Here is a 23,016-nt window from a genome sequence, read left to right as displayed (position 1 = left end):
ATTATCCACAAAAAACCGACTTTTCAACGAAGAAGTATAAGTTTACATAAAAAAGATCAACTTTTCTCAAAAATGGAATAGTTACATTTTCAGTAAAATAAACAAAAAAATTATTAAATTACTTTTTAAATAAAATTATGAAACTTAAACAAACAAAATACATAAATTTTTGACTAAAGAGGGCAAATCGTTAAGAAAAAAAAAGAATAGTTAAATTTTCAGTAAAAGAAATGAACTTTTAAATAAAATGGTAAGTCTTGAAAAAAAATTAACCAAACCGTTTAATTTTCAACACAACATATGGATTTTTAGACAAAAATGAACAATTGGAAACTAAATATATGAATTTTCAAGCAAAAATGTCATAGTTAAATTTTCAGAATATTAAATTAGTTTTGAAATAAAATAACATACTTTGAAAAAATTAATTATCTGATAAAAAAGAATTTTTAACCAAGAGGATTAAATTTCTATCAAAAAAGACAAGACTTTCACATAAATGGAATAATTAATTTTTGAGTAAATCAACTGATTTTTTAAAATAAAATCAGGAATCTTAAAAAAAATTAACTTTTACCAAATAGTTTAATTTTTAACTAAAAATGCCAAATTTTTAACCAAAAATAGAATAGTTGAATTTTCAATTAGAAAAATAAGAACTTTCATTCAAATAAATGAATTTTCCACCTAGAATATGAATATTCCATGAATATTCCACCTAATATATATTCTAGGTGGAAAATTCATTTATTTGAATGAAAGTTTTTATTTTTCTAATAATTTTAGACAAAAATACAATAGGTAAATTTTCAGTAAAAGAAACGAATTTTTAAATAAAATAATGAATCTTCAACAAAAAATTAATTTTTGATCAAATAGTTTAATTTCCAACAAAATATATAGATTTTCAAAAATAAAAGACCAATTTTGAACTAAATATATTTCTATCCAAAAATGAAATAGTTAAATTTTCAGAAAAAGAAATTAATTTTTAAATCAATTGAGAAATATTTTAAAAAAAAATGTAAACAGATAGTTTAATTTTCAGCCTAAGAAAGATGATTTGAATTTTAATTTAGAAAAAAAAAATTTGAAAAAAATTCAATCAAGAAGATTAAATTTATATAAAAAAAGACAATATTTCCACATAACATTTTTGTAGTTAAGTTAACATTTTTTGTAGTTAAGTTTTGAGTAAATCAGCTGAATTTTTTAATAAAATGATGAATCTTCGAAAAAAAATAACTACACAAATAGTTTAATTTTCAACTAAGAACGACAAATCTTTAACCTAATATAGAATAGTAAAATTTTAAATTAGAAAAATAAATTAGAAATAAAAATTTTCATCAAAATAGATGAATTGTCCACATAGAAGATTATTCTATAAAAAAATGTCTACAAACATACAATAGGTAAATTATCTGTAAGAGAAACGAATTTTTAAATTAAATAATGAATCTTCAACAACAAATTTTATCAACAAATAAAAAACGAATTAAGAAAATAGTTTAAAATTTAACCAAAAAGATCATTTTTTTCAAAAAGAAACAACAAATGTTTAACAAAATAGATTTTAAACCAAACAAATCAATTTTTAATGGAACAATTGAATTTTCAACCAAGAAGATTAAATTTCTATATATAAAAAAAAATTTTGGTCAAAAAAGGGGTTCGTTAACTTTATGGTTAAAAAAATTAATTTTTAACAAATACGAAACGAATTTTCGACCAAACAGTTCAAATTTCGACCCAAAGATGATTTTTTTATAAAAAAAGACAAATGTGTAACAAAATAGATTTTCAACAAAACAGACGAATTTTCAACCAAAAAGATTAAATTTCTATCAAAAAAGATATATTTTCTACAAAAAAGGGATTAGCTTAGTTTTTAACTAAAAAACTTCGTTTTCAACAACAAAAGGATTAGCTTAATATTTAATTGAAAAAATTCATTTTAAACTAATGAAGAATGAATTTTCAAGAAAATAGTTCAATTTTATCAAAATAGTTACATTTTCAACCCAAAGAATAATTGTTGTTACCAAAGAAAACAAATGTTCCGGACAAATTTAAAAAATTTTAAAACAAATTTTCAATAAAATAGTTAGATTTTCAATCAATCAGATGCATTTTTTACTAATAAGATTAAATTTCCTTTAAAAAGACCAACTTTCAATAAAAAAGGGATTAGATAAAATAAAAAAATAAAAAATCATTTTCAACAAATAAAAAACCAATTTTGAGCTAAATAGTTAAATTTTTAAACCAAAAGATAAATTTTTTTAACAAAAAAGACAAATTAAAAAAAAAAAGAATTTTTAACCAAATAGTTAGCTTTTCAACCAAGCAGATGGATTTTCAGTCAAGAAGATTATATTTCTACCGACAATATAACATTTTAACAAAAAAGGGATTAGTTACATTTTTAGTTGAAAAATTGATTTTCCGGAAATCAAAAATTCATTTTCAACAAATGAAGAATTTATTTTCAAAAAATGAACAATGAATTTTCGACAAAATAGTTCAGTATTTAACCCAAAAAATCTTCTTTTTTCCCCCAAAAAGACCAATTTTTAATGAAATAGTTAGATTTTTAACCAAACAGATGAATTTTCAACCAAGAAGATTAAATTTCTATCAAAAAAGATCAATATTCAACAAAAAAGGGATTATTAAATTATTCGGTTGAAAAATTTAATTTTCAATTTTAAGAAGCAACTATAATTTTTAATCAAAGAGAACCATCATCATTACGCACGCAGGTTTGTGTGCAGGATCACATACAGCAAAATGTCCAGAATACTCCGAGGTTCCTCGATTCAACAATTTAAAAATTAATTTTTTTCTTGAAAAATTATCTATTAACTTTTGTCCTCTTATTTTAACAATGATTTTATGAGAAAATAATTTTTTACTTTTTAAAACTGACTAAAGTTGTAATGAAAAAGATCATATTAATTTTCGTCAAAACACTGAAGTAAAATATTTTTTTCTTCAATTGTTCAGTTATCCAAGCACGCTGCTCGTCGCTGTAACGTGCCTCGCAATCCGGGCTCGTGGAGTTCGAGATAATCACCGAGAAGCGGCTTTTATCGGCCTCGCGGTCGGCCTCTCGGTTCCGGTCTGGATTTCCGCAACAATTGGTGCCCTGACAGCACCTGAAGACGATCAGGAAGCCTGGGTGGCTTACGGGCTTTTATCGACTTCCATTCTCGTCTTTTTGACAATGTTTTTGCCGAAAGGTCGACAATTAGCGGCCCTAGGGCGGGAAAATTCAGTGGCTGCTACTGTCGCTGCTATGCGAGAAAGAGAAGAACAACTCAGTTGTAGTTCACTTCCCGGAAGTGGATATTCTCCCTCATTTTTCCATTTCAAACCCGCTGATACGTCATTGAAAAGAAAAGTTGATTACCATAGCACTGGTAAGTCCTTTTCTTTCTACTAGATATCAATTTTATAAACGATTTCGACCTACAAATAGAAAAAAATATCAATTTTTAATTTCTGACTTTTTTTCGACCCTTTCCCAACCCTATTTTCAACACTCATCTCAATTAGTTCTACATTTTCAATGTTTGGTACATTAAATGCGTTTTGTCTCTTTTCCAATTGATTTATGACTTTTTGAACCCCCTTTCCAACTAATTTATGACCCCTTTATTCCTTTTCTAACCCATTTCTGACCTTTTTGTCGCTTTGCAAACTCATTTTTTCTGACCTTTTTGTCCCTTTTCTATCTTAGTAATGACCATTTTGTCTCTTTTCCAGCTCATTTCTGACCCATTCCTTCCTTTTGCGACTCATTTCTGACCGGTTTGTTCCTTTTGCAACTCAATTTTCAACCCTCATCAAACTTTCCAGTTCATTTTTTAACTTTTATCTCATTTTCAAACTTATGTAAGACCTTTACGTCCCTCTGAAAATGCAATCTTGACCTCCCTTTTTGTGTTCCATCTCATTTCTGATCTTTTAGACCCCCTTCCCAACTGATTCCTGACCCTTTTGTCCCTTTTCCTACTCATTTATGGCCCTTTTCCCGTCATTCAACTCATTTATGACCATTTTGTCTCTTTTCCGACTCATTTCTGGCTCTTTTGTTCTTTGTTCAACTCAATTTTCCACCCTCATCAAACTATTTAGTATATTTTTAATTTTGGTAAAAATAAATGTTTTTTGTCCCTTTCCAATTCATTTTAGAACTTTTATCCCTTTTTCCAACTCATTCATGGCCTTTTAGGTCTCTTAAATTCAATTTTGACCTCCTTTTTGTTGTTCCAACTAATTTCTGATCTTTAAGACCCCCTTTCCAAATTATTTATGACCTTTTCGACCCATTTCAAACTCACGTTTTTCGGCATTTTGAATTTTTGTTAGATTAAATTTTTTTGACCTCTATATCCCTTTCCCAACTCATTTATGACTTCTTTCATCTTATTTTGAAATCATTTTTGACCTTTTTGAATGTTTTCGAACTCTATTTACAACACTTATCTCACTGTTTTTTTTTGCTTTTTAGATTTTGATTGGAACAAATGTTTCTTTATCCCTTTCCAACTTATTTCTGACTCAGCCCATTTCCCTTTTCCAAATTATTTCTGAGTTTTCTGTCCCTTTCCAACTCATTTCTGGCCCTTTTATCCCGTTTCCAACTCATTTATGACCATTTCTATTATCTTACAACTCTTTTCTGACCATTTTGTCTCTTTTCCAACTCATTTATGACCTTTTTGTTCCATTTTCCATTTCTATTTCCAACCCAAATCTCATGTTTTTGATCATTTTAAATTTTTGTCACATTTAATGGTTTTCACCCATCCCAATTTATTTCCAACCTTGCTGTCCCTTTTTCAACTTATTTATGTCTTTTCTTCGTGTTTGCAACTCTTTTTAGGCCACTTAACTGACTTTTTTTGGCTTTTTAGATTTTGATTAGAATAAATGTTTTTTTTATCCTTTTCCAACTTTTTTGTTAAAAATTCGTCTTTTTATCTTGAAAGTTCAATTATTTGGTTGTCAATAAAACTGCCTGTTTAAATGATTTTTGTTGTTGAAAATCCGTATTTTAGGGTTGAAAATTGATCTGTTTTGTTAGACTTTTTAAATGTTTTGAAATTAAAAAGGTTGCCTTAAATTCTTCCAGATTCTTTTTCAACAACTTAAGAAATCTTTAAAATATTCAGCTAAAATTAATTTGTCAAAATAAAAAAACCTTTGCAATTTTCCCAGGAATCTTAAAAAAATGTCTTCTTCTGTTGAGACCTTGCAAAATCCTCAAAAAGCTTCTATTTCGAAAAGTTCAAAAATCGATTTTTACAAAAAAAAACATATGTTTTAAACTGGCTCATATTCTTCCTAACCTTGTGAAAAATCCTTAAAAATTAAAAAAAAGGCTTATATTCTTTCAGATTTTTTTCGACAGTTTTAGAAATATGTTAAAAATATTGTTTTTAAAACTTTTAAATTTTCTTTAAAAATTAATTGTTTCAAATAAAGAATTATTAGAAATTCTGCAGAAATCGTGAGAAAAATCGTGTATTCTCTTGAAAAATTTCAAAATATTTAGTTTTTTTTTTAATTTTTTAGAATTTCCTTAAAATCTTTGTGCTAACTGTTCGACATGTTTGCAAATGTTTTGAAAAGTGTTGAAATTTTTCCATGGATTCTTTTTGAAAATTTATTTATTTTCTGTACACATATCGGAAGCCTTAAAAAGTTTTGGTTCAAAACATTCGAAAATCTAAATTTCATTGAGAAAATGTTTAAATCTTTTCAAATTTTAAATTATTTTTTCATCATTTTAAACCTTCTAAACGTTCTAATTAACTTTCAAAATAATTCGGGGTTTTCATAACAATTTTTTTAAATCCTTAAAAATGATAAAAATCGTCATGAAATATTTCAGATTCTTTTTCGGAAACCTTATATGTTTTTTAATGTTCTGCTCAAATGAATTAAAAAACAAAATTTATTTGAAATTTTCCCAAGAATCTTAAGAAATATTTTTTCAGCTCTTGAACCATTTTATAAAGCTTTTGTCCTGTCTCCGTAACTTTTTGACCTTTTGTCCCTTCTTCAACTTTTTGTAACTTTTTTGACTTGTCAAAATCAATTTATGACCTTTTTGTCACTGTTCCAACTCCATTTTTAACCATAATCTCACTATTTTCTCTTTTGCGAATAATTTTCGACTCACTTTATCCCTTCGAAACTTTATACAACTTTTTTGGTCCGTCTAGAATTTATTTATGACCTTTAGGTCCCCTTTATAACTATATTTTCAAACTTAAGCCCACTATTTTCTTGTTTCCATCTAATTTGAGACCCGTTTTATCCCTTTTCCAAATCAATTTCGGACCTTCTGTCCCATTTTCAAATTTTTATGTTTTTATTGTTGTGTTCGAATCAATTTATGACCTTTTAATTGATTAAAAACTTTTTTCTAAACGTTCCTTTTCCAATTCATGTTTTTACCCTCATCTCACTATTTTCCCGTTTCCAATTAATTTGAGACCCGTTTAATCTCTTTTCCAACTTAATTTTGGTCTCTTGGTTCCTTTTCCAACTCAATTTTCAAGCCCCATTTCACCATTTTTGATATTTTAAATTTTTGTGAAAAGAAATGTTTTGAATTCCGCGCGCAGGGTACTACGGGTGCGTGCGACGCTCGAGCCGACAGTCTGTCGCGTCGAGACTCGGAGAGTGGGAGTTGGAGCTTCGGCCGCGGACCGCTTGGGTCGCAGCGCGTTCTCTCGGGATCTCTCTCGCAATCAAAATTTCTAGTAGCGTGCATATAACCGAGGCAGAAACAGCATACAGTATCGCTTCTCGGCCCTATGGCTAAGATCAAAGTGTAGTATCTGTTCTTATCAGCTTGATATCTGATACGCATTCCATCGGAATGCCAGAATATCGAACTGATTTTTGGAAATCGGCGGAGTGTTCTGGGGCTTGCTCCGGCTCTGCCACGGGTTGCCTCTGCATTGCAGTACCGCAGTGTGCGGCCCACCTATAAAATTCAAACATAAAGTTTTGAGTAATATCAAACTTCTAATTTTTTGATAAACTTTTGTATCGATCCTTCCCAATATCCAACGCACTTTTCAAAATTCCCCATTTTTACAACTATTTTACTGAATTGAAAATTATGTTTAACGTTTCCTAATTTAACGCGTGTTCTTTGGTCCAATTGAAAATAATACCCTATTAACAGTTTTGGAGTAAAGCATTATTTACACCGCTTTTCGGGAGTCGGAAAATCTGTACGATTATAAACTCAACTCACGATATTTCCGAAATTAAAAAAAAGTTTAAAAATGCATTAGACAATTTTTCGGATTTTTATTTATATCGCCTAAAAATTTGTTTGAGTACACACAAATATTAATCCGTTTTTTAATTAAATTAAATTAATTGTAGGAAATATTAGAGTACCAATAATAACAAAATGTTCATTAGATTCAGGCAAAATTATTCATTTATTTATTTTTTAAACAACTTTTTGAGATAATTTTTAAAAGATCTCAAAACAAGTGTTAATGTAAAAATTAATTCTTCTTGCTTAAAATGATATAATTTAAAAAAATTTTTTTATTTATTCTTGAATTTGTAGCATTGAAAAAGATAGCATTGATCTATATTTTAATCTTTGAACTGTACAGCAGAGTGATCCACATTTTTTTCTGAATTTTCAGGCATGTCTCCCGGAAATTCGTTCGAATCCACACAAAAATAAATCCATTCTTTCTTTTAAATAAAAAAAGTTATCTGAATAATTAGATGAATCGAGTTCTGATGATTTTTTTTATCCAGTTTATTTCTAATGCATATAATACTATTTAATACTGATAATTAGATTGCAATAAATTGTTTAAACAAATTATTGTGCATATAATTCAATTACATATGATTTTTGTTTAAAAAATAATTAATTTAATAATTTTGCAGGAATCCAATAAAAATTTTTTTATTATTGGTACTCAGATGTTTCCTACAATTTTTTGAAAATACTGCAAAATAAAAAAATTTACATTAAAATCTTCTGAATTCTTTTTTGGAAATTTCATCAATCTTTTTCAATATTGTTTTAAGATTAATTTCTTTAAAAAAATCATTGATAGTTTCTCTAGGAATTTCGATAAACTTTTTTTGTTCTTTTGAAATCTTTCAAAAAGCTTAAAAAGCTTCTAAATTTTTTTTTCGAAGTCTTCAAAAATCTAAATTTTGTTTGAAATCTTTTCTAGTTTAAAATTATTTTGGTATCTTTTCAATACTTCTAGAGATATCTTAAACTTCAACGAATTTTTTCTAAATTATTAAATTGTTCAATTGTTATTGATTATTTTATTAATCAAAATTTCTTTAGATAATTTTGAATATTCTCATAAAATTAATTTATTCACATAAAAAAGCATGTCAAATTTTCCCAGTAATCTTGAGAAAAAAAATTTATTTTCATAAACCTTAAAAGATTCTCAAAAAACTTAAAAATTGGATTCCGAAATCTTCAAATATCTACATTTAGTTTTTCATTTTTGAAATATTTACAAGTTTTAAAATTTGTTTGGGTCTTTTCAAAACTTGCTAATATCTCTTAAGCCAACAGAATTTTTTCCAGATTGATAATTATTCAATTGTTATTAATGCATTAAAATTAAATAATCTTTTTATTTAACAGAAAAAAAACGTTTCTTTCAGAAAAAAAATTTCTTTAATCTTATTTTCTTAAATTGAATTTAATAATTTAAAAAAAATTAATTATAATGTTATTTTATGAATTTGATTTACGGAAAAAGGTAAAAAAACAAAAAACTGCGAAACCTCTATTTGAATAAGAATATCTTTCTCGTAGAAAATATTTCCTAACTTTATGTGAAATTTTTCCAATTCTTTGAAAATTTCACCATAATAATATGGTTTACCTAAAAAAGATCTACAAAAAAGTTTAATTAATTATATTTCAGTCGGAAGCATAATATTTGTTTTAATCGTAAGAGATGACATTAAAAACAAGAAAATTAATTTTTGGAAAAACTGACAAAAATGCATGAACAAAAGTTGTTCGCCAAAAAATATGTACACATTTGTGATCAATTATTTTGTAGATAGGATGTGTATTTTTTTAAATGTTAAAAAGTAGTATTGAAAACAAACAAGTTAAACTAATAAAAAATACACAACATGCAAGAAAATGTTTAATATCAAAATTGTCCCCCTAAACTAGGTCTAAAAATTTGCTTTCGACATTTTTTTTTTTTTGACAGAATGCATTTTTTTATAATAAAAACATGAAAATGAAAAATAAAATTTGTTTTTAGTATTTAATATGATAGAGTTGAACATAATGTAGACAAATTGGCGTTTTAGACCAATTTTAATCTAGAGCGAAGCATGAGATACGTGATGAGGGAGTCTTCGTTAAAGCCTAAGGAGCTTTAGCAAAATAGAATTCACAATCACCAAATTATAGTTGTCTATTCTTGGAACTTAAATTTCAAAAGGTCTGTCACAAGTATAAAAAAGTTAAAAAATATTCTTATTAAATGATGATTTCACTTAAATTTTGTAATTCAAACTGCGTAGGATAAAATAAAGAAATAACTGAAAATTATTAACGTTTTATTAATGTCCAATAAAACTATTAAAAAGTCGTAATAGATAATAAACTGTTATTAATAATAATACACCTCTATTTTGGCCATTATTCTGGCGCTTTAACCGAATTTTACAAGTAATTACAAAATTTAAGAAACAGGCTTTTATAAACATTATAATTATATATGCAAATTCTCTTGAGTGGTAACTTCAGGATTTTCTCTTGCATTGCACGCAAGGTCGACTCTCATCGGGATTTTTTTTTAGATTTAATATATATATATATATATATTGTTTTCAAACCTTTTTTTGTATTTCAAATTCACATTTTATAAGTCTTTTCAATTTTATTGATAATTTTCCGCTTGTTTGTAAATAATTAGGTGACTAGACGAAAATTTTTTTCACCTGCTCTTTATTGGATCATTAAGTTGGATACATTCAGCACTTTTCTACTTTTTCCAAAATATTCTTTTTCAGAAATGTAAAAGTAATTGTTTTTATTTTTCAGCTTGATAAGAACAATAATTAAAATACTATCTGTAACAAATTAAAAAATTACTAATTTTTTCAAAAAATAAAATTGTAGACGCTATAATTTATAATAAATATTTATGATACTAAGTGAATAATAAATAAATTTCCTCTTTTGCAGATCGCGTGGCACTAGTTTCTTCTGGAATTCCTCGTTGTAATGCATGTCGGCACGGAAGCAGTCCTATCTACTCTGATGGTTAGTTAAAATTAAAAAAAAAATTTCCTTCAAAATCATAATTTTGTAAAGATTTACCAATTTTCTCGAATTTAATTATATTTCTCGTGTCTTTATGACAACCGGAAATTCCATGCGGTCACCAGGAGTTTCTGTGATGAAACGAACTTGAAATTATTCAACTCGTGCCACGCACGATGACTTTTCAAATCAAGATTCACTTTAAAGCTTACCGTAACATTCATTTTATTCAGTTTTCTATGCATTGTGTAGTTAATATGATTAATTTATGAATCATACTTTCTCTACTCAAGGTCATCATATATTTTATAAATTGTAGATTTTTTTTATTAAAGAAAATCTTCTTTATATGGCTATCTTTCTCTAAAAAATAGGCATGTCACGAAAATCGAAAAATCATTTTTGCATTTGAATTGACAATAAAAAAAGATTAATCCTAAAAAAAAAATAGTTGGCATCTGAACAAAAGATAGATTTTAATTTTATATAAAATACAGTTGAATTTTACCAAAAAGATGAATTTTCAACCGAAAAGTTAATAGTTGAATTTTCAACAAAATAGTTAATTTATCCAAAAATGACTGTTCTGTAAAAAAAGTTCAAAATTTTTTTCTCCAAAATTAAACTATTCTTTTAACATTTAGATTTTTTAAATTGAAAATGTAACTATTGTATTATTACTATTTTGTTAGGAATTTAATCTTTCCGGTTTAAAATTCATTCCTTTGACTTGGAAATGCGTTTATTATTGAAAATTAATTTTTCAATTGGAAATGTTCCTGGCTAATTCGTGACTAATTCATCTTTTTGGTTGATAATTTAACTACAATGTTAGAAATTTTATTAAAAACTGAAATGTTTGGTTTAAAATTCATTTATTTTATTCATAATTATTTTTTTTTGTAGATAATTATTTATTTTTCTGATTGAAAATTAATTTTCATTTGGTTGAACGTTAGTTCTTTTACTGGAAACTAATTTTTGCAACTAAAAATTTTACTACATTTTTTGTAGAAAATTCATTTATTTGGTTAAAAATTTTAATATTTCTTTGAAAATTTGAGTCAATATTTATTTTATTTTATTTAAGAACTTACTTCTCTAACTTCAAATTAAACTTTTCCAATTTTCTTAAAAATTTTCTCCATAAGATAAAAATTCCTCTATTTTGTTGACATTTTTTTGTAGCAATTTAATCTTTTTGGTGGAAAACTATTAAAAATCAAAATATTTGTTTGAAAATTAGTTTTCTTCGACTAAAAGTTAATTTTTTTAACTATAAATTTAACTATTGAATTTTTCATCGAATTTTTTTTATAAACATTTAATATGTTTGATTAAAATTGATCTGTTTGGTTAAAAATTTAGCTATTTCGTTAAAAACAAATTTTTTAAGGTAAAAACTTATTTCTCCAACTTAAGATTAAACTATTCTACTTTTTCTTGATAATTCATATTTTCTAGTTCAAAATTCGTATTTTTCGTTTAATTTAACAGTTTTGTATTAAAAATTGAACAATTTTTTTTTGCAAATAGAAACTATTACAATTTTTTTTAAATTTACTCGTTTGAAGCACTTTAATGCGGATTAAGTAATTTGAAAAACTCGCAGGTAGGAATGTTGCCCAATTCATACACATAATAAAAAGTTAAGTTTCAGTTGATTAAGATTTAATTATTTAAACTTCTAATCTTACATTTTCAGTTAAAATAAATAACTTTTAGCCAAGAAAAAGGGAATTTTTAAAAAAATAATTTAATTTTCAACGAAACTGATGATTCTTTAATAATCAAACTAATTCTCAACAAAAATTGTAATAGTTTATATTTACACTAAAAAAGTTTTTAATTTTCAATTAAAAAAAAACTGGTAAATGAAGCCAAAAAATAATAATATTTAACAAAAGAGTTGAATTTTCAACCATAAAAGATTTTTCAATGAATAAAGAAAAACGATCTAATCCAAAATATTGAGGTTTTAAGTCATAAAAGACGAATTTAAACAAAAAATTTGAATTTACAACCCAAAAATATATTATTTTTCTATCATAAATATATTAATATATTATTTTCATAAAAAATGGAATTACCTAGCCATAAGTTTAATTTTGTTGTTGAAATTTTCTTTTTTTTAAGGTTCATCATTTTATTTAAAAATTCAACTATTTTTTTATAAATTTAATTATTTTTTTGAAAAATAAACTGCTCTTTTGAACATTTATATTTTTTATATAAAATTCAACCACTTTTTTAAAAGAATAATCTATTTAGTTCGAAAATCCTATTCTTTTCGTAAACAATGCATTCTTTGTGTTAAATATTCATTATTTTATTTGTAAATTAGACTATTTTATTGATAATTTAATTATTTTGTTAAAAATTAAACTGTTTCGTAGAACATTTATATTTTTTATTGGAATTTCAAATGCTTGGTTAAAAATGGGAATTTTGGGTTGAAAATTTCCTGCTTTTCGTAAAAATGCATTCTTTAGTTGAAAATTCATAACTTTATTTGGAAATTTGTCAAAAATTCAACTATTTTGTTAAATATGTAATTATTTACGTTATAAAGTAAACCGTTTTGTTGAAAATACATATTTTTTATTCGAAATTCAACTTCTTTGTTAAAAATTAGTTTTTGGTGCAGAAATTCTATAATTTTCTAAAAAAATGCATTCTTTTTGTTGAAAATTCATCAACTTATTTGAAAATTCATCGACTTATTTGAAAATTCATCAACTTTTTTGTTGAAAATTTAATTATTTTATTTAAAAATTTAACTAACTTGTCAAAATTTTCATTAGTTCGTTGAAAATTAAACAGTTTTTTTTAATTTATATTTTTTATTGAAAAATTAACTGCTTTGTTAACAGTTTTTTTTTGGTTTGAAAATTCAACTATTTTGTTAAAAATGTAATTATTTTGTTTGAAATTAAATTGTTTTGTTGAACATTTATATTTTTTTTACATAAAATTCAACTGCTTTGTTAAAAATTAGTTCTTTTTGGTTAAAAATTCTATTATTTTTATAAAAAAATCATTCTTTTTGTTGAAGGTTCATCATGTTATTAAAAAAAATTCTACTGTTTTGTTAAAAATTCATTTTTTTGGTTGTCCATTCTATTATTTTGATAAAAAAATGCCTTTTTTGTCGAAGATTTATTATCCTATTTGAAAATTCAACTTTCTTGTTGAAAATGTAATTATTTTATTTGAAAATTCAACTAACTTGTCAAAAATTAAATTATTTTGTTAAAAATTCAACTGCTTTGTTAAAAGTTTTTTTTTGGTTTGAAAATTTTATTATTTTCCTAAAAAAATGCATTCTTTTTGTTGAAGATTTAGCATTTTAATTCAAAATTTAACTTTTTTGTTAAAAATTCATATTTTCATTGAAAATCAACTGCTTTGTTAAAAATTTATCGTTTAGAGTAGAAAATTCTATTTTTTGTCGTAAAAAATTCATTATTTTTCCTGAAGATTCATTACTGTATTTGAAAAATCAACTATTTGGTTGAAAATTAAATTAATTTGTTAAAATTTCAAGTATTTTGTTAGAAATTTAATTATTTTGTTGAAAATGAACTTTTTAAAAGCATTTAATTATTTTTCTGAAGAATAAACTGTTTTATTGAAAACTATATTTTTATATTAAAAATTCAACTGCTTTCTTAAAAATTAGTCTTTTTGGTTTGAAAATTCAACAATTAAACTTTTTGTTGTAAATTCGTCTTTTTGGCTAAATTCGATTATTTTTGACTCAAAGACAACATTTTTCTTTGGTTCAAATATCAACTATTATATTTATTTCTTTAAGAATTATTATTTTTTATTGTTAATTGAAAATTGAAGTTTTTTTGTTCAATATTAATGTTTTTGTTAGAAGATTCATCATTTTATTTTTAAATCTAACTATTTTATTAAAGATTAATTTATTTAGTTAAAAATTCGTCTTTTAGTATTGACGATTCTATAATTTTCGGGAAAAAAATCATTTTTTTGTTGAAGACCCATCATTTTATTTGAAAATCCAACTATTTTCTTAAAATTTTAATTATTTTGTTATAAATTAAACAGTTTTATTGAACATTTATACTTTTATTGAAAAGTTAACTGCATTGTTAAAAATTCTTCTGTTTGCTTTACAAATTCTATTCTTTACGTAAAAAATTCATTCGTTTTGTTGAACTCATCATTTTATTTGAAAATTCAATTGTTTTCTTAAAAAATAAATTTTTTTTGTTGAAAAATTAAATAGCTTTGTTGAAAATTTTTTATTTTTCTTGAAAAATCAACTGCTTTCTTAAACATTTATATTTTTTATTGAAAATTTAACTGGTTATAAAATGAACTTCTATGCTGAATTTTTTAAGGTTTTAATTTTAATTAATTTTTTAATTTTTAAGTCCAACTATTTTATTAAAAATTTAATTATTTTAATACAAATTTAACAATTTTGTTGAAAGATCTTCTCTTTGTTTAAAAATGTAACCGCTTTACTGAAAAATTCGTCTTTTTGGATTGAAAATTCATACTTTTTGGTAGAAAAGTTGTTATAAATTAATATTATTTAAAAGAATTTATTCCCCTATTTTCATGAAAAACGACTAAATTATTAGTTTTTGAACGGCCCTGAATCCGGCTATCAAAATTAGAATTTCAGCCTTAAATTAAATTTTTTTTTTCAATTCTTCCGTTTTAAATGTTGAAAAAAAATCTGTTAAATTTTAGACGTTCACGGAGGAATGGAACCTTTTGTCGTGCCTCACGGGGTTTATTTGAGACCCGAGGATGTTGGAAATTTGTACACGACTCTCTCAGCGAATCCAAACGTCTTTTTCCAGAGGGCTCATCCAGGCATGATGTATTGACGAAGGCCTTTTGTAAACTACTTTTTAACACTGTAAATAGCTTAGTTTTACTTTTTTCTGTTACTTTAAGCATAGCGAATAAAAAAAATTATAAACCTGAATAGAATTTTAGATTTTTAACCAAAATTAGGGTACAACTCAACAATATTTTCCTTTTCCGCTCAAATTATGAAAATTGAATTACTATTTTTTCCTGCTGGCTTTCCATGGTGCAAAATTTCCTTTTAAAAATTTTCGGACTTTTCTCTTATTCGTATTTTAATTTCTAATTTAAATCAATCTAATTTATTTAAACCTTTGCGGCATGGTTGAGAATACCGTATTTCCACCTTTTTGCATATCATTTTTTGCGATTTCAGAGTAGTTTTTATTGGATTTTACACAGGTTTTTTTAAATTTCATACTTGCAGAATGATAGAAAATTGAAATTTTTGTGCGAAGGACCTAAATTTGTTAAATAATTTGTTAATACTTATAAACAAAGATGAAAAAAGCCTTCTTGTTGACAAAATTCATTATTGAAAAAACTTTGCACTATATCTTCATGAACATGGGTACTTAGGGTTTTTGGGGTCGCTGAATACGAATCTGGACTCAGACTTTGAAAATTCAAAATGGCGGATTCAATATGGCTGCCGAAATTGGAAATATTTTTGAATTTTTTTCTGAAAATTGGTATACAGAGGTTTTCGGGGTTGCTGATCACGAATCTGAAATCAGAATTTGAAAATCCAAAATGACGGATCCAATATGGAGGTCAAAATAATAAAGTTTTATGGATTTTTTTTTTAAATTAGTGTACAAGGATTTTTAGAGTCACTGATCACGAATCTGAATTTAGATTTTGAAAATTCAGAAAATTACTACTAATCCATGTTTTAGGTGAGTGGTTGCATATTTTTTTAAACCTTAATATTCTAAATATTTGTCATTTTGAATACAGATTCAAGATCAGCGACCCCCTACCTGTGCCAACTTTAAAAAAACAATTTAGAAATTTTTTGGATTTTGGCCCGCCATTTTGAATGTTGAAAATCTAAGTTCAGATTCGTGATCAGAGATACCAAAAACCTCTGTACACCAATTTTCAAAATCAAAATTCCAAATTTTGGCTGCCATGTTGGATCCGCCATTTTGAATTTTAAAAATCTGATTTCGAATTCGTGATTAGCGACCTCAAAAAACCCCTGTATTCCAATTCTGAAAAAAATCCAAAAATATCCCAAATTTAAGTCGCCATATTGGATCCACCATTTTGAATTTTCTAAATCTGAGTTCAGATTCGTGATCCCAAGAACCCCCGTATACCGGGGAAAGGGTTAACGTAATTCAAATTTCATAATTTAATTTAATTTACAAAAAATTAATTTAAACTCTAATTTTGTCACATTTCTAAATTAAATTTAGAAATCTAGCCCGAAAAGTTACGAATTTGCATTAATAATATGACTAATCTCTTAGGAAAATTTTCAAAAAGTGAGAAAAATTCGATAAAAATGCAAAGTGAATTTTAAAAAAATGTAAGTGAATTGAAAAGAAATTGAAAATATGAAAAAATTCTTTCAACTCAGTAAATTTTATAAGTTTAGAAAAATTCAAGGAAATTTAAAACAATTTCGAGAAATTTTAAAAATTCAAGGTGAACATCAAAAACTTCAAGACAAATTAAACAAAAACTAAAAAAAAAATCCATCGAATTGAGCGAAATTGAGTGATTTTAGCAGAATTTTAAGAATTCAGGATAATCAGTAAAATTAATTTGATTAGATTTTTTTTTTCATTTTGTATTAATTATTCTTAATTAATTAAAAACTAATAATATTCAATAATTCAGGATAATAAATGTTTAAAAACTTTGTGAGAATAAATTCTTTAAAATCCATGAAAATATGATAAAATCGGGTTAAATTTGATGAAAATTAATAATAATAATAATTAATAATTATTTTGTTGAAAATCAAACCATTTTTTTTATTCATATTTTTTATTAAAAATTTAACCTTGTTGTTGAAAAATAAACTTCTTTGTTGAAAATTCATATTTTTATTGAAAATTCAACTGATTTGTTAGAAATTCATCTTTTAGGGTTGAAAAATTTTTTTTCATAAAAAACTTCTGTATTTGAAAAATAAACTATTTGGTTGAAAATTAAATTAATTTGTTAAAATTTTAAATATTTTGTTTGAAATTTAATTACTTTGTGGAAAATGAACTATTTAGAAAAAATTTAATGATTTTGCTGAAGAATAAACTGTTTTATTAAAAACTATATTTTTATATTGAAAATTCAATTGCTTTGTTAAAAATTAGTGTTTTTGGGTTGAAAATTCAACAATTAAACTTTTTGTTGTGACTTCATCTTTTTGGATAAATTCAATTATTTTCGATTATAATATTTCCTAAAATATTTCAAATATTTTGAAAAAATATAGAATTATTGAACTCAATTCAAAATTATACAGATTATTTTAAAATACCATAAAATATTTATAATTCCTGAAAATAATTGGAAATCTTTGAAAATCACTTTGAATTACTGAAATTAATCAGAAAATTATTTGGAATCATTTGAAATTATTCCCTATAATATTTCAAAATATTAAAAATCTTTTGAAATTCCTTAACATTTTTTCAATCTCTTGAAAATTCTCTTGAATTTAAAACAAGATTTCCTAACATATTTTTAATATCTTAAAATTTCTTCAAAATATTAAAATAAAATAAAAATAACTTGAGATTTATTCAAATTCCATGAAATTTTTTTAATTATTACATTTTTAGGAAATTACATGAAATTTTTGAAATACCTAAAATATTTTACATCCTTTGAAATGTTTTGAAATTATTAAAATCACTAGGAAATTTTTTGGGATTTTAAAAAATACTTTAAAATATTTAAAATCTTTAAAATTCTCTTCAAATTATTGAAGCAAATTCTAAACTACTCGGGATTTTTTTAAACGCAAAAATATTTCAAATTCTTCAAATGTTTGTGAAATCCTTTGAAATTTTCGAAATACTCTAAAATATTAAAATTTTTAAAATCATTTAAAAATTCTTTGGAAATTATTCCGAAATTAAAGATTCTTTAGAATTTTCTAAAATTCCCGAAAATATTTCAAATTTTTTGAAATCCCATAAATTTTTTAAATATCCTACAATATTTAAAATCCTTTTAAATCTTTTGAAATTATTAAAATCCCTAGAAAATTCATTGGTATTGAAATCATTTAGAAATTCTTTGTAATATTTTAAATTATCCTAAAATATTTCTAATTGTTTAAAGTATTTTGAAAAAGCTTGAACCTTTTTAAAACTCTTGAAATTTTTTTTGTATTTTTGAAAAATCCTAAAATATTTTAAGTCTCTGGAAATTCCCTGGAACTTTTAAAAAATACCCAAAAATATTTAAAATCCTTTGAAATCTTTTGAAATCAATAAAAAATTTCTTGAGATTTCTTAAAATACCCCAAAATATTTTAAATATTTTTAAATTTCTTTAAATTTCTGAAAATACACTGGAATTTTCAAAAAAATACCCTAAAATATTTCAAGTACTTTCAAATACCTTCGAATTAATGAACTCAAATTCAAGATACTTTGGAAAATTTATTTAAAATTTAAAAAATAAAAGAAATTTTTTCTTATTAAACATTTTTTTTAAACATACCCTAAAACATTTAAAACCCCTTCAAATTACTGAAATAAATTAAAATTTCTTTGTAATGTTTTAAAATGCCCTCAAGTATTGCAAATTCTTTGAAATGCCTTTAACTTTTTGAAAGCTCGTCAAATTTCTACGGGATTTAAAAAAATGTTCTAAAATATTTTAAATCTTTTAAAATTCTTTGAAATATTTTTAAGCATTGAAAAACACTTTGGCATCATTTACAATATCCTAAAATATTTTAAATCCCTTCAAATTATTTAAATTATTTACGCTTAAAATTATGAAAATTGAATTACAATTTTTTCCTGCTAGCTTTCCAGGGCGGCTGTAAAATTTCCTTTTCAAAATTATCTGGCTTTCCCCTTAATCACTTTTATTTCTCATTTAAATTATTCTAATTTATTTATTCTAATTTTAGTTTAATAATTTAATCTAATTAAATATTTTTTAATCATTTAAATTTAACTTTCATTTTTTTAATTAAATTTAATATTTAAATAATCATTCAAATTTAAATTTAAAAGAATTTAAATGAACTGGAACATTTTTTTTAATTAAAAAAATTCCATTGATTTCTGTCAGGTTGGAGTGAATGATAAAATTCATTAAAAATTTAAGGTGAATTACAACAAATTTAAGTGAACTGAAAAGAATTTGAAAATATTTTTAAAATCCTACATTTCAGTGCATTTTAATTAGATATTTATTATTTTTCATGATTATTTTTAACTTCATATTGATAATTATTTAATTCATTATTTATTATTAATTAAAAACTAATAACATTAAATAATTCAGGATAATAAAATCGGATTAAATTTTATGAAAATTAATAATAATTAAATTTTTTCAAATACCTTACCTTTGAATAACTTGAAATACATTAAAATACCATAAAATATTTCAAATCCTCAGAATCCCTTCAAATTATTGAAATCAATTAAAAATTAATTGCAATTGTTTTTAATTGCCTAAAATATTTGAAATCCTTTGCAATCTTTTAAAATGATCGAAATCACTTGAAAATAATTAAAATTTTTACATTTTTTTTAAATCCTTTTAAATTTTCGAAGTATCCTAAAATATTAAAAATCCTTTGAAATCAATTGAAAATTCCTTGAGGATTTTTTAAATTTGCTCAAATATTTTAAATCTTTGAAAATCTCTTCAAATGATTGAAATAATTTTTTAATTCTTTGGTATATTTTAAATTTTCATAAAACATTTCTAATTGTTTAAAGTATTTTGAAATCGTTTGAAACTTTTTAAAACTCCCGAAAATTTCTTGGAATCTTTTTTAATTTCCTAAAATATTTCATTTCAAATTCATTAAAATCTTTTGAAACTTTTTCAATCTCTTTTTAAGTTCCCTGTAATTTTTAAAAAATACCCTAAAATATTTCAAATTCTTTGAAGTCTCTTGAAACTTTTAAAAACACTTGAAAATTCCTTGAAATTTGTAAAATACCCTAAAATCTTAAGCGATTCTTTGAAATCCCTTTAAATTATTTAAATTAATTTTAATAATTAGAATTTGTTTAAATACCCGAAAATAGTTAACTCCATTCAACATTTTTTAGAATATTTTGAAATACCATAAAATATTTCAAATCATTTGAAATCCCATTATATTACTGAAATAAATGTAAAATTCCTTCAGATATGTCTAAATACCTTAAAATATTAAAAAAATTTTCAAATATTTCGAAATCCCTGGCAATTTTTTTAATCTCTTGAAAATTTCCTGGAATTAAACAAAAATCTTTTTAAACTTTTGAAATTCATTCAAAATACGTAAATAAATTAGAATTTTTTTAAAGCTTTTAAAATTCCCTTCAATACTTAAAATCCTTTAAAATACTTTCAACTTAATGAAACAAATAATAACAATACAAAATAATAATTAAAAAAGTTCTTTGGAATTCCTTCAAATTATTGAAGCCAATTTTAAACTTCTTGGAATTTAAAAGAATACAAATTTCTTCAAAATTCTGAAATAAATAAAAAATTCATTAAAATTTTTTTTTAATTCCTTGGAATTTGAAAATACTTGAAATTTAAAAAATCGCAATCCCTTGAAATTTTAGAAATACCCTAAAATATTTAAAAATCCTTTGAAATCATTGAAATCAATTAAAAACTTCTTGAGATTTCTTAAAATCATCAAAAATATTTTAAATACTTTGAAAGCCCTTAAAATTATTTAAATTATTTACGCTTAAAATTATGGAAATTGAATTACAAATTTTTTCTGCTAGCTTTCCAGGGTGGCTGCAAAATTTTATTTTCAAAATTCTCTTACTTTTGTCCTGATCATTTCTTAATTTCTAATTTAAATTAATCTAATTTGTTTAATTTTAGTCTTATAATTTAATTTAATCTAAAAAATTAATTTAATTAATTTAAACACTAATCTTGTAAAATTTTCAAATTAAATTTATAAATCTAGCCCCAAAAATTACTAATTTGAATTAATAATATGGCTAATGTTCTTATGAATTGAAAAAAAATGAATAGATTTTTTTTTAAATTTAAACAATTTCATTGATTTCTGTTATGTTGGAGTGAATGATAAAATTTATTGAAAATTCAAGGTGAATTACAAAAAATTCAAGTGAATTGAAAAGAATTTAAAAATATAAAAAATGTTTCAATTGAGTAAATTTTATAATAAGTTCAGAAAAATAAAATAAAATTTAAAAGAATTCCTTGAAATTTTGAAAAATTGTAGGTAAATTAAAAAAAATTCAAGACGAATTAAACAAAAACTAAAAAAAATCCATCGAATTGATCGAGATTGAGTAAATTTAGAAGAATTTAAAAGAAATGAAGATAATCAATTTAATTAATTTGATTAGATATTAATTATTATTAAACTTATTATTTATTATTAATTAATTAAAAACTGATAATATTAAATAATTCAGGATAATAAATGTTTGAAAACTTCTTCTGAATAAATTCTTTGAAATCCATTAAAATATTCGGAAATCGGGTTAAATTTTATGAGAAATTAATAACAATCAAATTTGTTTATATCTTACCTTTGAATATCTTAAAATACATCAAAATATCATAAAATATTTAGAATATTGAAAAATTTCATAAAATATTTTAAATCTGAAAATCCCTTTAAATTACTGAAATTAATACAAAGTTCTTTGGAATCATTTAAAATTTTAATTCTTTAAAATTTATTGAATTTTTTTTCAATCACTTGAAAATTCCCTGGAATAAAAAAAAATTCCCTAAGATATGTTTAATCTTTAAAAGTTCCTTCAAATTATTGAAATAAAATGAAAAGTCTTTGAGATTTTTTTTAATTCCCTACAATATTTCAATTTCATTAAATATTTTTAAATTCCATGAAATTTTTGAAACACCCTAAAATATTAAATATCCTTTGAAATTATTCAAATCAATTGAAAGTTCCTTGAAATTTTTTAAATTCCGCGAAATATTTAAAATCTTTGGAAATCCCTTCAAATTCTTGAAATGATTTATAATTCTTTGGGACTATTTAAATTATTCTAAAATATTAAAAAATTCTTTAAAATGTTTTTAAATCGCTTGAAACTTTTTATAACTCTTGAAATTTTCTTGGAATTAAAAAAAAACATACTTAAATATTTTTAATCTTTGGAAATCCCTTCAAATTGCTTTAATAATTTAAAATTCTTTAGAATATTTTGAAAATTCTTTCGGATTTTTAAAAATACTTTAAAATCTTTTTAATTTTTTTCAAATTATCGAAACCAATTCTAAACTATTTGAACTTTTTCAAATACTCAAAATTTTAGTGAAACACGTTGAAATTTTCAAAAATACTTTAAAATATTTAAAAACCTTTGAAATCGATTGAAAATTCCTTGGGATTTTTGATAATTCATTAAAAAAAATTTCATTTTTGGAAATCCCTTCAAATTATTGAAGTCGTTTAAACATTTTTGTGATATTTTAAATCATCGGAAAAAATTAAAAATTTTTTGAAATCGCTTGAAACTTTTTTAAACTCTTGAAATTTACTTGAATTTTTTAAAAAATATTCTAAAATATTACAAATTTTTGAAAGTCCCTTGAAAGTACTGAAATTAAGAAAAAATATGAAATAATTTATAATTCCCTATAATATTTTTAAATTCCCTAAA

The 23,016-nt window shown here is 23.4% G+C and overlaps 1 protein-coding gene and 1 further gene across 2 annotated transcripts in view; both read left to right on the top strand.

The window, feature by feature from the left end:
* Positions 1–15,286, top strand: part of LOC117167810 — a 43,669-nt gene extending 28,383 nt beyond the window's left edge. For both annotated transcript variants that reach the window (XM_033353015.1, XM_033353023.1), the window contains exons 5-7: positions 3,010–3,425; positions 10,250–10,327; positions 15,059–15,286. In XM_033353015.1, the coding sequence (XP_033208906.1) occupies positions 3,010–3,425; positions 10,250–10,327; positions 15,059–15,198 (634 nt within the window). In that variant the 3' untranslated portion in view covers positions 15,199–15,286. The remainder of the gene's footprint in view (positions 1–3,009; positions 3,426–10,249; positions 10,328–15,058) is intronic.
* Positions 6,821–7,014, top strand: LOC117181798.
* Positions 15,287–23,016: the final 7,730 nt, after the last annotated feature.

This window comes from Belonocnema kinseyi, chromosome 1 (genome assembly GCF_010883055.1).
Source record: "Belonocnema kinseyi isolate 2016_QV_RU_SX_M_011 chromosome 1, B_treatae_v1, whole genome shotgun sequence".
Lineage (NCBI taxonomy): Eukaryota > Metazoa > Arthropoda > Insecta > Hymenoptera > Cynipidae > Belonocnema > Belonocnema kinseyi.
This window is presented reverse-complemented; position numbering and strand designations above follow the sequence as displayed.